Consider the following 16,096-nt stretch of genomic DNA (forward strand, 5'->3'; position numbering starts at 1 on the left):
AAGATAAACTTGCACCCTCAAAACTGAAGTAGTTTTTCAATACACGAAGTGCTCTTAAAATATATTTGTTAGACGTTCAAACCTGATTCAAAATGCATTTTAATTTGAATGAAGAAATTTGAAAAGAGTCATAACAAGGAATCCCCAAATATAGTGAAAATGCATCAGATATTTATCACAGTATTTGAAATAGCCAATATTATTTTGTATAAATATTCAAACACGTACTGTGTGTAATTTAACTTTTTTTTTTTTTTTTAGTTTAAAGTCACAGTGAAAAAAGAAGCAAGCCACTTATCACACTAGTGAATGTTAGATATCGGATTTTCTTCTCTGGTTTTATTATGTATAGTTAGTCATTATCAATGTAATATTTCACGACAGCTAGTTCTTTAACAGACCAACATTGTGGCTCCAGTTGTGGGTGAAAGGAGATCTATGACAAAACGGCAAAGCTTCTCCAACACAGAGAGATTGTAGAATAAAGTGCACTGTAACTGAATCATACACATCTTCCAAGTACAGCAGTTGTGCGCCGCGCAGCTTCAGACTGGGCAGAGGGCTCTAGGGCTCTCCTGGGGTCATTCATCAAGGTTGGACGGTGGAGAAATGTGCCTGTTGTTGGTATTAATAGCCTGGGGTGAAATAGGTCTTCTCCACTGTGGAGATGATCTGGCAACTCAGGTGAGCTCTATCTCACTTTTCTCCACTTTTTCTGACTCGAGCGTCATTCTGGGCCTCATTCTCCTCAAGCTGTCAGTGTAGGAGAGGCAGCGAGTGTCATCAGAACATTAGAAAACACCCCCATCCCCACCCTCTATATCACTCTATGTTCTCTTAGTATTGCCAGTTAAATCATTCAGTAAATCATATTTCTTCATGGTTGATAAATTATCTGTTCTCTGTAGACAATAAAATTAAAACAATTTGTGGTAATTAAGGCAGTCTGTCCATTTATAAACAAGACATTTAAACTCAGAAAATGCAATTGGATAGGAAAAAAACCGAAAGGTTGGACTTGTCCCAAAAATGTCATGTTAACTTGCTCCATAGTTAAAACCTTTCACGTTTTGTTCTTCAATCTCTTGAGGAAAAAGTCTTGTAAAGTCTCCATATATTTTTCTTCTCCCATTTATCTGATCATTTTAAATTCCACAGAGTCCCTTTTACATCTTATAGAAACCAGGATTCCTAGATATCAGCAGAGGGAAATCTCAGTTGGAGTTATACGTGCACAGACGGCACACTCTTGTTGAGGACCTGCGCCCTCATCAGCTGAACGCTGGTCATAATCTTCTTCTGGTGGCCCATCAGTGTCACCCCAAGCCTCTGGATGTCCCTGCACAACACAAACACACCCCAAACAAAATTAGTTTTAGTGATCCGTGATGGCCTTGATTCAGTCTCAAATGTGGGAAAATACACAGAGTAATGCAACGTTTTTAACATGATTATTAAAAACACGGAGGTTTGGCAGAGCAAATAGTGAATTCTCATAATGGCCGGGGCCTTCATGGACCACAACAGAGAAGGAGCCTTTATTCAGAACAGGCTTATATTAATAATGAGCTTTTATTAGCTAGGTTGCCCACATTTCACCATAGCTACTCTGTTTTCTGATCAGCTCTTAATTTCCTGTTGATTGTTATGTGTTAAATCAACTGTTGTCTTGATAAATTCAGGATACAGTACATTTCCACAGTATTAATTCCATCAATGTAACAAAAGTCTATTTTCTACTTTGCTGATTTTTTGCCTTTTTGCATATTTTGCATTTATTGAAATGGCAATAATTAACATTTCTAGGATGACAATGGATCAAATGGCAAGCTGAAAACAAAGACTCACTCATAGTTGTGGTTCTACAGAAAATTATTACTTGAATCTGCAGCTCCCTCCAGCTTTACTGAGCTTTATAGTGAGTTTCAGCTCAGAGAAAGGGACATGGCATGCAACAAAGGTCTCCAACCAGAACTGAACTGGGGACATTGCGATTACATGGTTTGCATCCTAACAACAAGGCCACCAGTGACCAGTTTTGCAGAGACATTTCACAATCTAGTGGCTAAAAGGACATGACCCCTCTTTAATAGGCCATGTGAAATTCAGAACATTGCTGTGGGAACTGTTGTTTCACTGACATTTAGCTGACACTGATCAAGAAATCAGTTATTTAGTGAATGTGAACTCTGTGAATAATGGAGACTCAGTGTAACAAATTGGTGAGCATGACGTTACTCTGTTTTTACTTAACATGTAATCAGATATTACCCCTGATTCCTCTTACCCTGCTTGTATTAGTTGTTGACCAGCACATTATTTGGTAGTATTTAAGACTTTGCCTGTAGTTCGATATCAGCCTTTATTTGAGACACACGTCTCAATTTGCTGTAAGAGAATCAAAGCCATCCACTTGCACCCTATCAGTGAGATTTAGTCATGTAGTGTGTGGTGATAGTTTTGAAGGACGGCCTTTAAGGCCCATTCAGATGCTGACCCTTAGCTCAGACATAAAGGTTCTATGAGAGGGTTTATTGTGCTTGTGACTCAGCTCAATGGCAGAAACTCATTAAATGGATATGCAGAGGTGGGAATTAACAACGAACACAACAGTGGTCAAACTGATTTTATCTCTATTTTCTCAGATTTACTTGGAGTCTTTTTATAATGATCCAAGTGTGCGGTGATTTCTCACTCTACAAGGTCTCTAAAGAGCAGAGCCAGGCAGCTCACGACTGCCAACAGCTCACTGCCAACTCTAAGCTGTTATCACTCTCCATCAGGGTCAGTACTTACCCTTGGTTCATGCCTATGACATGTCCCAAAGTGTGGTACCCTCCTGCTGCAAAGTGGTCCTTGTAGCGGCTCATCTTTATGGTGTCCAGCCACTCGTTCACTGAGTTACAGCTACTGAAGTCGGGGATAGCCCTCTCCATCAGCGGAGGACTGCTTAAACTGCGACCAAGAGAGACAGATGGCCATAGATAGACAGAGAGAGGGGAAGATGAATGGGAAGACAAAAAGATTAGTTGGAGGGAGTCTGAAAATGAGAAAAGAGTCAAAAAGTGAGCAAGAGGCAGAGCGACCGAGGGAGAGGGGGGCTTTGAAATGCGCTAGTAGCTGAGGCAGAAAATCAATAGCAGTTAAAATGATGGAGAAGAGGTGGCTGCTGTGGTTGCAGGATGGCTGCTTTGGGTAGATTAATACAGGGAGAAATCCTTAACACTCCTCCTTCTCCTCTCCGTCTTCCTCTACCTACTACTTCTTTCAGTTCACACACAGAAGCACAGCGCCATGCATCACTGACTCCAGAGGACCTGGGATCTGAACAGAGCAATTTACACAGGTCCGGCTTCAGCCCGGGTGTCCTCTCAAACCTGCTCCCAGGCTCACCACCAGATCAATGTCAATATCACAGCTAGGCTTTTACTTAACGCACAGCGCGTCCATCAGAGATGAGCTTATCGGAAAACGAACACGACCGCTCGCTTTATCTGCCAGAGAACTTTTAGGGAAACTTGAAGCTGCAACTTTATCCCACTGTGCTTGTGTTTGATAGCAGCTGGGTGAGATTGGATTTAGTCTGCCTCCCACACCAGGACAGTTACTTAGTAGCCTAACAGTCTGTTACCATATATTGTTCAGGAGATCATCTCTTCAGCCCCTCACAGACGGTGTCTTGCTTTGATTTGCAGCTTAATCCGCTAATCACATGAACCAATATTTGATTATAGGTTTGGTGAACTGTCACGCCAAATTAAATCAAAAGACTCCTCGGCATGTGACACAATGAACCCATGTTGCTTCACTGCAAATATGGATCTATTCAGTGGCCCTCCCACCTGCAGAGTGTGTCCATAGACTTCAGGTTCTCTGGGTTGCGGATTAGCTTGTCAAGAACGGTGACTATCTGGCAAAAGCGCGGCCTCTCGTTGCGATCCTTCTGCCAGCAGTCCAGCATGAGTGTGTGTAGAGCAGCAGGGCAGCCCATAGGAGCGGGCAGCCTGTAACCCTCTTCGACAGATTTGATCACCTGCACGTGTACAGCAAGATATGCATGAGACTACAGTGTCTGCTATGAAAACACACTGAAGGTTAGTCATGGTCAACAAATAGCGCTCACATCTCTGTTGGTGAGGTTCCAGTATGGCCTCTCTCCGTAGGACATCACCTCCCACATGACCACTCCGTAGCTCCACACGTCACTGGAGGAGGAGAACTTCCTGTAGGCGATGGCCTCCGGGGCGGTCCAGCGGATTGGGATTTTCCCGCCCTGTCAGCAACATAAAGAAGTTTGACCAAGGGTTGTCAGACATTCTAAGATATGTTAAGAAGACATTTTGAGTTCAGTGAATCATACTCATGATCACAGTTTAAAGGTTAAGTTCAGCTATATACCTAGCAAAAGACCATATCCAGCAAAGAATGTATCCTACTAACAAGCCAAAGCCATATATATATATATATATATATATATATATATATATACTGTATATCCTTCCTCTGTGGTGTAGAGCTGCATTGTCTTTCAAAAAACTATTACATACACATCTGTGAGCCACACTGTCGTTACCTTTAACGCAAACACTTTAGTTTATATTGAGTCAATACAAGTGTAATAGTTCCAATCAAATGCACCATTACATTATATTTGACCCAGCTGTTTATTACTGAGCATTTTGCTTTTAACAAACAAAACTATATATTTGATAAGATTTATATTCACGGACAATAAGATGCATTGTCGGTTTAGATTTTTTTTCTTTAAGTGTTTTACAGACAAATCTAAAATACTGTATATTATTGTTTTATCAACACTGATTGAACAGCATTTAAATTTTACAGGTAGTGAAAGTGGTGATTATAACAATGTGTCCTACTAGAAGCTGTTGTCATGTTATTTTAATATATAAGCACTTAGTATCTAGCTGTAAAATATATCTACTGGAGTAAAAAGTGCACTATTACCCCCTAAAATGTAGTAACATAGAAGTAGAAAGTAACATTTATAATGGAAATAGGTTAGTAAAGTACTGCAGTGCTTTCTACCACTGAGTGAATGCACATGAAAACATAAAGTGAAATGCCGTGCTGTGGTTAAATGACTAAACAGAGCCAGTGTGGGAATGTGTTGCAGGCCAAGACAAGAATAGACTTGCAAATGTTAGCAAGTATATGAACTACTTACATTATTCTTGATATAACTGACACTTAATTAGGTTGACAAATGGATACATCACTTCTTAAACAAACAAAGCACTCCCTGTGGGTTATTTTAAACATTTGAAGGTTACTTTCAAAAAGTAGCCCATTATAGACACTTGATGTCCTGCTAAACATCCAAACCAGCATCATGACCCACTGGAATTCTCGAACCTTACATAACTTGTGAAAGCAAAACTTTCAGGGTCTTCAAACTGACTTTGGTGTCAGCTTCCATACAATAGGCAGCTCTGTTCACATTCACATCTGATTTACAGGCAGTCATGTAAACTGTATTAATCTTCAGACATGAATTCAAGATAAACTATAATGACGCTGTAGTGTCTGTAAAATCATCATCATCATCTACAACCCTTTGCCCCTTCAGAATGAGCAATGCTGCACCTAATCACCTCGCTTTCTGTAATCTGATTGCTGTGCTCCAACAGACTGTAACAGACAAATGTGTCAAATGCTGATTTCCATCTGTGTGCTGTAAGCTGATAGCATCAGACTCTAGAAGGAGCTGCCTCGGCCTTTTTTTTGTTCGGTTGAGACTTAATACATTTGTTCCCATCAGGCTGCAGGTTTAATATTGGACCACTTTCTACTGGAGCACTTACAAAGATTTTTTACTTTGTTCTTGCTTTCATGTGACTTTGATTGTATTTGTATTGCTTTGGTCCTGTTGTATTTGTCTTTCTGTTACTTTCTTGGCCAGATTTCAGTAGAATTGCCTTCTAATATAAAGGCTGTAGAAGAATAACAAATAAATTTTTCCTTTAGAAAATATGAAGACTTGTATTTGCCCAAATGTAATCTGATGACTGTAATAATACTAACATCTTTAGTTCACATTTTTGGTCCTTTTGTTATCTTTTGACATGTACTTTATATTGACGTAATCTCAGATCAGGGTTTGTGAGGTTTGAAGGACTTGCTGGTCAAGGCCATCACTATGCCAACATGTATAGAGATGCAGATTTTATACGTAAAGGATAGTTTATTCATCATAAAGAGCCCTACTCAGATGTGTAAAGTCTTTGGTGGCTCTGGAGGAGCTTTAAAAAGTCTGAATAAATTACCCTGCTGATATCATAGAGACACCATCAAAGTTAACTCAGCTTGGCTTGATTTTTCACAGAAAGCTGATGTTACAAGCTGAAGTTGTGGGGTTTGACATGGGGGTTTACCAGGGCTCCATAAATCAGGCCCAGTGCATCAGTACTGGCTCAGATACCGCCCTTATCAAGCATCGTGTTTATCGGCCAGACATCCCAGATCCACAATAACGCTGCTGTTGTTACTTATCACATCCTGCATGTGCTTCACAATATGTTTACGTTAATGCGGAGGAGGTGGTAAGGCTTTATCGTAAATATGTGCTGACAGTGCCAGCCACGGAAAGATAGAATAGAATCAACATTGATTTTCTAAAAGTACATTTGATGGACTTTTTGTTGGCAGGTCATTTCGAATCCTACATTTTAAAGTTAATCTAACAAAGTTAGATTTCATTGCACACTTGATGGAGGACAGTGGAAAAGAAAAACAAGCACTGACATTACAGTATTTTAGTAACAGGAGTTCAAACAAACACCATAAATGAGAGCATTGATATTAGTTTAACAGTTGAAGAAGAAAAAAGGCAGACCAACTATGAGCAGCAAGCTGAACTTCATGTATGGTGTGGTGAAATGTTCCTTTAAATTTAGGAAAAAATCGCTCAATGTCAAATGGGTATGGGAGAGAAAAAGTCCAATCGGTGTGGTATCATGAGAAATGTACTATGCATGCTATTGGAGCTGTCACCCACACTGTTTTATCGTTTCTTTTGAGCTCCCCAGTTTTATGGAGGTGCACTGCTGAATTGCTGAAGTGTCTCCTTACTGTCATTAATCTTATGTATAACATGAGGTTGTAACTGTAATTTTGTCATATCATTTTTGTACTATTTATTCATTCTTTTTAGGTTTGTGCATATTCTAAATAGCAGTTTGCTGCTCCCTGATACTGATCATTTCAACAACTATATGTGTGTGTGTGTGTGTGTGCTATATTTATGCTTGCCTCGATGTGAAAACTCACACTGGTGGTGTATGCAGCATCGGGGTCGTCCTCCAGTACTCGGGAAAGGCCGAAGTCAGACACCTTACACACCAGGTTGCTGTTGACCAGGATGTTGCGGGCAGCCAGGTCTCTGTGGATGTAGCCCAGGTCAGACAGGTAGGTCATACCCGCCGCGATGCCGCGCAGCAACCCGACCAGCTGGATGATGGTGAACTGGCCGTCGTGTCTCTACGGTAAGGCAGGAAAAGAAAAGGTAAAGATCAAGAAGGAGGAGACAGAGAGAGGGTTTTAAGGGCAGATCAAAAAACGTGATGGTATAGCAGCAGAGAAGATGAGCAGAGTGATAATAGATGAGATTTTAATCAAGATAAAGAAGAGAGTAAAGATAAGAGAATAAAACATGACAGAGATTTGCTTTTAAGTAATAATCCACAGTTTTTTTTTCATATAAGCAAATAGTGAAGCTGTTTGACATTGTCGATGTAATACAATGTTAAATCAACTTATATCTTCTTAAAGAAAACTTTCACGTCTGCTGCTAGAGACAACTGCTGCCTTTCTGCTGCAATGACTCTCTGATAGACAGGAAGTGATGCTGCTCTCTAAAAAAAAAAAAAACAAGTATCCCTGACAAATTCACCCAAGTTTAAGAATTACATTCTCCTTGATGTGTTGAGGAAGTTTTCCAATCTATAAGCTCATCCTGTTGAACCATTTGGAAACAAATGTGCCAAAGTTAAATCAAAGCTTTTTAAAAGTTTCTAATAAGTTAACGACTTGAAGACACAACGTTTTCAGCGGACATGGACAATGAGCAGTTACAGCCACTACAGCTTAACAAAGAAGTAACAGATCACCACACACTCATTAACAGACAAGTGGAAGAACACTTAACACTAAAGACAAAATTAGACAAAATTACTTTACTGCTTAAATACCCTTCGGCTGAAAGATTCAATACGAACCCTGAGGAAGGAGTCCAGGGAGCCATTCTCCATGTACTCTGTAATGATCATCACCGGTTTGCCTAAGGAAACAAACAGGAACCCTCAGAGCTGCATATCTACAGGACATACAGTGTACTACATGTATGTATTTACATGCATGTTGTACACTGATTAGATTTTTACTGTTTTCTGTATTTTTCACCCAAAAAAAAGTTATCTTCTCTTTTCTCCTCTCCTCTTTTATTTGAGTGAGGTTTCGAGGACTGTGTCCAACTTTTGCACTTTTAGTATGAAGTATATGTTACGAGAATAAGGTCGTAGAAGGTCATATTCATTTTTATCTGTTCTGTTGGTGTATACTGTTGTCCCACAATGCAGTGCACAAATAATACATAGTGGTTGCCATCTGAATGATGGTGAGACAGTTCCAGGTACAACTTGGACAATAACAAACATGAGTGTCAAATCTCTTGAAAGTCATTTTTCTTTCTCTGTGAAGTTTAATGGAATTTTATAGTTGCGCATATTGCTTCACTTTCTGTATACTGACTGCAAAAACAGTATAGACACGCCACATACAGCTGTTATGTGTATAGTATAGGGACACAGCATGAGACTTCTGCCACCACCACAATACAATTCAGATGAATAGCAAGTGGTCTGTGAAACTCAAAGCTTCTGAAAATGCAGGTGAAACACTCGACAGTGTTTCCGTGTTCAAAAACACTGTCTGATGTTGATCCACAGACCTCCCTTTGTTTCAGTTCCATTCTAAGAAATGTGGGAGTAGAACGTTTGAAATCATTCTCAGTGAAAAACGTGTTGAGTTTTCTAATATTAAGTATTTAAATGACCCCTTTAAAGTACATTGTTTGGGAAACAATCTTTAATGTTTCCAGAAAGCAATGAGTATGGACACATTTACACTCCTGGTATCATCTGTCTTCTAGGATTATTACCGCAGAGGAGATTCTCTTTCACCATTAGAAATGACAACAACTTATAATAGTCCCACGTGATTTAAGCTCCCTAGCAGATGTTAAGCCATTTTCCTGATCGTTTCCTGTCTTTTCATGAGCATAGAGGTGCTCAAGGAGGCCTTATTGTCTAATCTCTGCCAAAGTCCACCACAGAATAACTATGGGCTCACTTCACCATAGTGTGAATGGATAGCCTTAATTAGAACTAAAAAAACAACAACTTTTAAGTCCCAACTAAGCCTGTGACATGTATGTAACCTAAAAATGCATTTTTATCATTAGTTATTATGCTTAAGTCGTTAATATTCCAGATTTTCTGGCACGGCTATAACATTGCGGTCAATGATCCAGCTTTAAACTAATACGTGGTTTTAATGGCAGCGTACTCTGGGTTACCACTCCCTCCAGGTGGATAACGTTCGGATGGTCGAACTGGGCCATGATGGATGCCTCAGCCAGGAAGTCCCTCTTCTGCTTCTCTGAGTATCCTGCCTTCAGGGTCTTCAGGGCCACCGGGATGTCTCTTTTCCCCGGGAGTCTCATGCGTCCATAACACACCTCCCCAAACTCCCCTAAACACACACACAAGATCCCAATTGAGCACAAAATACAATCAATCTTGCACTCAACATGCACTGTGCTCTGCTGCTCCCCTAACTTCTGTTAAGCCATAATTATGAATGAGAATGTGCCTTTAGGTAATTTGCTAGGTTAGATAAGAGAAATAAATTCACTTATATCCTCTCTGTCTACATATGTGTGAAAAACAGGAATTAAGCTAGTCACCTATCAGTCTCTTTCCCGTTAACTCTTATCTTGTGTGATCGCTATTATTTGTCGCCCTCGGTTCCACATTTTATACTCCTCTGTATGTCTACAGGAGTCATATCTAGAACAGTGCATTGTGGTGCTGACACTGTGTTAGTATTCTCTTCCTGTCTGAGGAGCTTTGACTGACAGTCCCACGCAACGCTCTGATTCCGCTCTGCCATCCTCCTCTCTGCTGCACACCACAGCCCTTTACACTGGCCAATGATTTTAAGTTAGCTCAGCCAATGATTCTTACTGTGTGTGTGTGTGTGTGTGTGTGTATAAGAGACAGAGAGAGAGAGAGAGTTTTTGCTTGTGTGTGTGAGCGCACACAAGTTCATGGTTTTACCTGAACCAATGATTTTCTCTATTTTGATCCTGGAAGCTTCAATTTCTCTGGCAAACTCGTGGACTGCCTGGCAGGGGTCCTCGTATGTGTGCGGGTCGATATAAAACCTCGCGTCGGGGAATGACACTAAGATAAACAACATTAGCATTTGGTCACATATCGGAGAATGAGAGCAACATCACATCTGAGCCCCTGTCACCGGTGTGTGGAGGGAAAACCTGATGAAAGGGAAGAAATGACTCGCAGGAAGAAGCAGAGAGAGAGGGGGGGGGAATAAACAGCATGCAGGGACTAAGGCCTGTGGGCTCCAGCCCTGTAATCACTCAGAGCGTGATGAGAATTGTTTGCTCTTAGGATGAACTTTATTACATGGGGATGAAAATGCGACCTCTTCAAGAAATGCGATCTGATCTATTATTGGTAGTAATGGAGGAATGGTTCAAACATACCATGACCGTTCTGGTAATGCATCTTCTCCTCATCAGAGTCCTGGAAGGCTTTGCTGTAGCCACAGTGTCTATACAAACCACACACACAGACACGCACACAGACTATCAAACTCTAACCACAGCTCATGATTAATAAATCAATAATTGTTCATAATGAATTATTCACTTCAACAGAGCTATTTATCACTTAGTGATGCTGTTATTTATAAGGAACAACCCGTTCTCCCTGTTAATTAGGTTTTCCACTGGCAATAAGATAGAGGGAGAAGGATGTCAGGAGAAAAACAAAAAAAGAAGTGAGAGATCCATCTCTGAGATATCTGATTATGTTGTTCCCTTTTTTTGGATAATATTTTTTTCTATGGGTACGCATCCATGTCTTCAAGCTAAAGTGATTAACATCAACATCCATGTTAAGAGGGCACAATAAACACATCTCAGGAGGGCATTTAGTAGAGACAGAGCAAAAGGATTTACAGCCACGTTCCACCTGATCCTCTTCTTATCAGGCCATTAAATGGCCCATTATCAGTTGTTATCATTACCATTAGAATGAATAAAATGAGCTCTGCTCTACCTTATTAAATGGTCTCTTTTTGGTTAGATTTAGGCACCAAAACTATATGTTTTATTAAAAAATCTGATTTGGATTAGTATGCTAGCTAGGGAAGTTATGTTACTTATGTTATGTGACATGTCCTGTATGTGACACAGGACATGAACACTGCTGTGTTAGGTGAAAGTTCCTACGTGGACTTTGTTGCTCTTTATACTACAGCACCTGATTCCCACTTTTACTCTCCTCATAATTACAACAGCCACTAAATGTTGCCACCTAACCATAAATTTGAATATGGGCTGGTTCAGTTTTGGGCAATAACAGCCTCCTGAACCTACTGGTAGGTTTGGTAGGCCCCTACGAATCCATATATTTGGGACAGATGTGTGATAATAATGCCTGTTCTCTTGCCCCTAATGAGTCTACAGCTTTCAGTAGTGTGTAGCATTGGCCAAGCAATTCACATAGACTAGACTACTTGCTCACAATGAAGTAGTTCATTCTCTTCTAGTTTTCAAAATAAAATGTTGAAAATGTATACTCCACCAGTGACAGGTGAGGTAGCATGATTGATTATCTTTGAGGTTTTTGTACTTGTGCTCTATGTACTAGCTTTGTTTGGTATTGGCAGTGTAGTGGTTGGTGTTGATAGTAAGTTGGCCAGTGGCCCTCATTATTATCTCCCTCACTTTTTAAGGCTATTTGTTCAAAAGGAGCATTTCCAATTCTAAATTCCAAAATCAATGAAGACTTTCTTTTTCGATCCTCCATCTTAGCAGGATTAAATATCCAGGACATCGCTGTCATGACAACATGATTTTGCCTGGATAGCATCTCTAAATCCACCAATGTGTTTCTTCTCCAAACAGAATGGAAATTTAAAAAAAATTAACATGCATATGCAAGTATGAATTAATTAAGTGCAATGAAATTAATTACTTGGTGCAGTGCTACAGAGATGTAAGTTGAAGACATCAAAAGGGAGGAAAGGGGGGGGCTGATGGGATAAGTGGGAACGTTTGGCTTGCAAGCTACTGGACATGAATCAACATAATTAAATCCACTACGAGGTGGAAATTATGAGTTAGGAAATTAGCTAAATAAGACAGTGAGAAGACAGGGAGGGCTGAAGAGATGAGAGAAGCTGAAGCATTAGCTTTCAAAACTCCTCTCTACTTGTCGTCATTAGTACTGATAGAAAAGCATGCAGATTATTTGTGCGCTCTGGCATTTTGAACATTTCAACATGACAAGGGGTAGACTAAAGGTATTTTATCTTCTCAAACAGGCTTAAGTGATATCCTTTCCCATTGCTGGACACCACATTTAGGGTTTCTTTTGAAATTACAGCCTTGATTTCATTTTACTTGTAGCCAATACTACATGTGGAAAAAGCAGAGAGAAATACAGTACACACAGGGCTTTGATCACAAGCAACATTACACAAGAGAGACACGTTAAAGTAGTGTAAGAAAGTGTTCCACACACAGCAGCGATGGGTAGTGTGGTAAAGTGTAGCCTTGCCGTTTCCTGCAGATGATGATGGCCAGGAAGGTGACCAGGCCGGACACCAGGGCCATGCAGATCCAAATAATGGTCATGGTGTTGTAGCGCAGAGGGGCTGGAAACACACACAAATACATTGTGTTGGCCGGGGAAAAGGTGCCACCAGCAGTCTGCAGTTTACACTGACACACACACACACACACACACACACTGATGTACACACTGACACACACTGGCAAACACAGAAGGCAGGTAGAGTGTTCTTGGTCAAACAAGATAAACAAGAATTTGGAGCTTTATTAAAGAGCTTGGCATTTTCTAATTACCTCATGTTTGTCCACGGCACTGTAGGTAGGAAATACTCAGCTAATGTTGTCATCTATTTTGAGTGTTTTCACAGACTCATTTGTGAGGAAGCCTCTATCTTTAAGTACACTGTAATACACAGAAACACTTACACGGACGTGTACGATGCACTCTATCACAAAAAAACATTACAGCGCATTTGCTATCAAGGCGTCTGTTGAACAAATTAAAAACTAACTGAGGAAATTATTGGCAATTTTCTGCCACAACGGCTCTGTATAGTGTCACTGAATACACTGTAGAGGCCTAAAAACCACGTAAAGTGGCCTGGTTCCAGACCTTTCATTGATATATAAGTTTAGGTGACTTAGGCTACTCAGTGTGTTTTTTACAAAGTTCAGGACTTATTGATTACTCAGCATGTAAGCTAGGGGGATGTGAAAAGTCCTCTTGTTCTCAGAGTCTGAAAATGAATCAGTATCAAGAGGAGGAGAGTCGGGGTCCAGTGATCAGCAGAATGGAAGGAGACTATTAGTCAATGAAACAGCACTGGGACTCCAACCAGGCAGGAGGTTTAGCTCTGCAGACCTAGAGTCTCTTTGCACGCTGTCTGCCAAATCCCCTATTAGGAAAGAAAAATGTTCTAATAAAGGGTTTTTTAGTATTTCCTAACTTTTGGTGTTGTACTTGCCTCAGGTGGACAGACTTATAAAGGCTTCTACCCAAGCCCAGGACTGTGTACAGCTGTTTGAAGCTGGGATAGGCTGCAGTTTTGCTGACAGGGGTGACCCCCCCTAACAAAGAGCAGATCAATGGAACACAGGGCTGGACTGGGATGGTTATCGGCCTCACTGACACCCAAACCCCTTTAGCCCAGAACCACGCAGGTCTGGTCTGGCTTTGAGAAGCTTTCTGTGCCAAATCTTTTAACACATCAAACTGTTTCTTACTGGAATTTTTCCACTGTATTAAACAACATATAACTGCTGAAGGGTCCGTGTGACTCCAGGCAGGCAAGATGTTTTAAGCAACAACTCAGTTACACAGTATGCCTCCTTTTTGTTTCTTTATTTCCTATATACCATCACACACACACACACCTGCTTTTCCAGTCAGGATCTCCACATTCTGGCTGAAACGTCCGCAGCCGGCTGACGTTCTGGCTCGGACCTGGAAAATGTACTTGGTGCCTGGCTTCAGCCCCGACACACGGGCGCTAGTATTTTTAGACTTCAGAGTTGAGTAACTGTGCTCTTCATTGTTCTGTTAAAGAAAAAGCATCATTTTAGGATTAGGTTTGAAGCAATTGGCATGTTGGCCAGTTTACGATCTGACTGCATTGAAGAAATCATAAGCTGTGCTGCTCCGTATTAACACGTTACAGATAGTAAAAGAGTAAAGTTGTGGATCAGATGTGGATTGTTTTCACATTGTCATTTTGAAATTGTGGATTATTGGCACTTTGAGGTGAGCAACCATGTATTAATGTATTGAGTTGTATTGTACAGATTGGGTGGGAAGATGCCATACATTTGTCCACAGCGGGAGATTTTGCTGTTTGCTATTTTAGGACATTGTAGGTAATGCTGCAGATCAATGAGCAGTCCAGCTTTATGGGTTGGATGTCAATTTGATTTTTGCATCATAAGGTGAAGTAGCAAGATCCATCGGCAGGGGTTAAACTGCCATTTATTTGACCAGTTACCGGGGCTGGAGCCTGACAGAGCTGAGCTCTGCCTCCTCAATTATGTCCACAGTCGCAACTCTCACACTGTTGGCATAAGACACTGTTATGTCTCGTCGTGTTTGTTAAGTTGTCTGTGTTCACTTGCGTGTGGGCTTGTCTCTCACTTCCTGTTTTATTGTGAAAACTAAACTTGACTTGTGTGTTTCCCGTCTGTGTGATTGTCTGCCCCGCCCTGATTGTTTCCACCTGTTCCCCATTACCTGGTGTACAAATTATCTGTGTCTCCCTGCGTCCTGTGTCAGATTGTCTTGTCGAGTGTTCAAGTTGCCAATTATATCTTGTCAAGCCTTAGGAATCTATTGTATCTTGTTAAGTGTTTTGTCTTTGCTCAAGTCCGTAAGTATTGTTTGCCTGTCAGTCCTCATTAAACTGTTCACCTGTCGGAGAGACACCTGTAGACAGTAGTCTTGTTTTTGGGTTCTACCTGGTCCAGTGCCTAGCCTTGATAGACACCTGCGTTTGGGCTCTGTCCTGTGCTCTTACGTCACCCAAATAAATGTCACACCAAATATGAGCAAGCTAAAAAAGCCACCGTGGGCAGATTTGAACTTTAATCAGTAGCCGAGTCTCACTGCCATCCACGTCATTAAATGTAATCTGGAGTTTTGCAAGAGCATCAACACTGACGCTCTGTTTGATGAGGTTACTTGCCCACAGCTATTTGTAGAACATAGGCTCCTTTCCCTCCAGTGGATTAATGAGTAGATACCTGCAGCCATCACACAACAGCAAGTCTGTTCTCCATGTTGAGAGAGAGGCTGTGCACTTTTTACACACATGGCACATCACTGTTAATTGGTGTTAATTTATTGTTTTCTTTCCTTCCCTAAAACGTATCCTCTGATCCATTTAAAGGGTCACTTTCCACGAATGACAAACATTTTCTCATTTCTAACTGGTTGATAGTTTTGAGTCACTGAGTCATTTTATTTCATTATTTTGTTACAAACTATTTCTCACTATCGTTCTCATAGTATAGTTTCTCATCTAGACATCCCCACTGACTGTTAGCTCAAGAATAAAACACAGAATATAATCCCACTGCTTCTTCAAAACCACATTTTTGTATTTTTAAAAACTTCTTTCACAAACAATGCAGTGCCATTTGTGAGTTTCTTTAGATAATACCAGTATCTTGAAACGAGGTGGAAAAGGGCAGATCATGCTTGAT

At 40.6% G+C, this 16,096-nt stretch overlaps 1 protein-coding gene across 1 annotated transcript in view; it reads right to left on the reverse strand.

Moving 5' to 3' along the window:
- Window positions 1–1,224: 1,224 nt before the first annotated feature.
- The window catches only part of epha8 (eph receptor A8), a 93,397-nt gene continuing 78,525 nt past the window's right edge, over window positions 1,225–16,096 (reverse strand). Inside the window, exons 10-21 of the mRNA XM_070837326.1 lie at window positions 15,303–15,317; window positions 14,279–14,441; window positions 12,855–12,987; window positions 10,808–10,875; window positions 10,359–10,484; window positions 9,586–9,771; window positions 8,238–8,299; window positions 7,273–7,500; window positions 4,124–4,273; window positions 3,843–4,033; window positions 2,797–2,955; window positions 1,225–1,339 (exon numbers count right to left, since the gene is read on the reverse strand). Of these exons, the coding sequence (XP_070693427.1) occupies window positions 1,225–1,339; window positions 2,797–2,955; window positions 3,843–4,033; window positions 4,124–4,273; window positions 7,273–7,500; window positions 8,238–8,299; window positions 9,586–9,771; window positions 10,359–10,484; window positions 10,808–10,875; window positions 12,855–12,987; window positions 14,279–14,441; window positions 15,303–15,317 (1,596 nt within the window). The remainder of the gene's footprint in view (window positions 1,340–2,796; window positions 2,956–3,842; window positions 4,034–4,123; window positions 4,274–7,272; window positions 7,501–8,237; window positions 8,300–9,585; window positions 9,772–10,358; window positions 10,485–10,807; window positions 10,876–12,854; window positions 12,988–14,278; window positions 14,442–15,302; window positions 15,318–16,096) is intronic.

This window comes from Pempheris klunzingeri, chromosome 2 (genome assembly GCF_042242105.1).
Source record: "Pempheris klunzingeri isolate RE-2024b chromosome 2, fPemKlu1.hap1, whole genome shotgun sequence".
NCBI lineage: Eukaryota > Metazoa > Chordata > Actinopteri > Acropomatiformes > Pempheridae > Pempheris > Pempheris klunzingeri.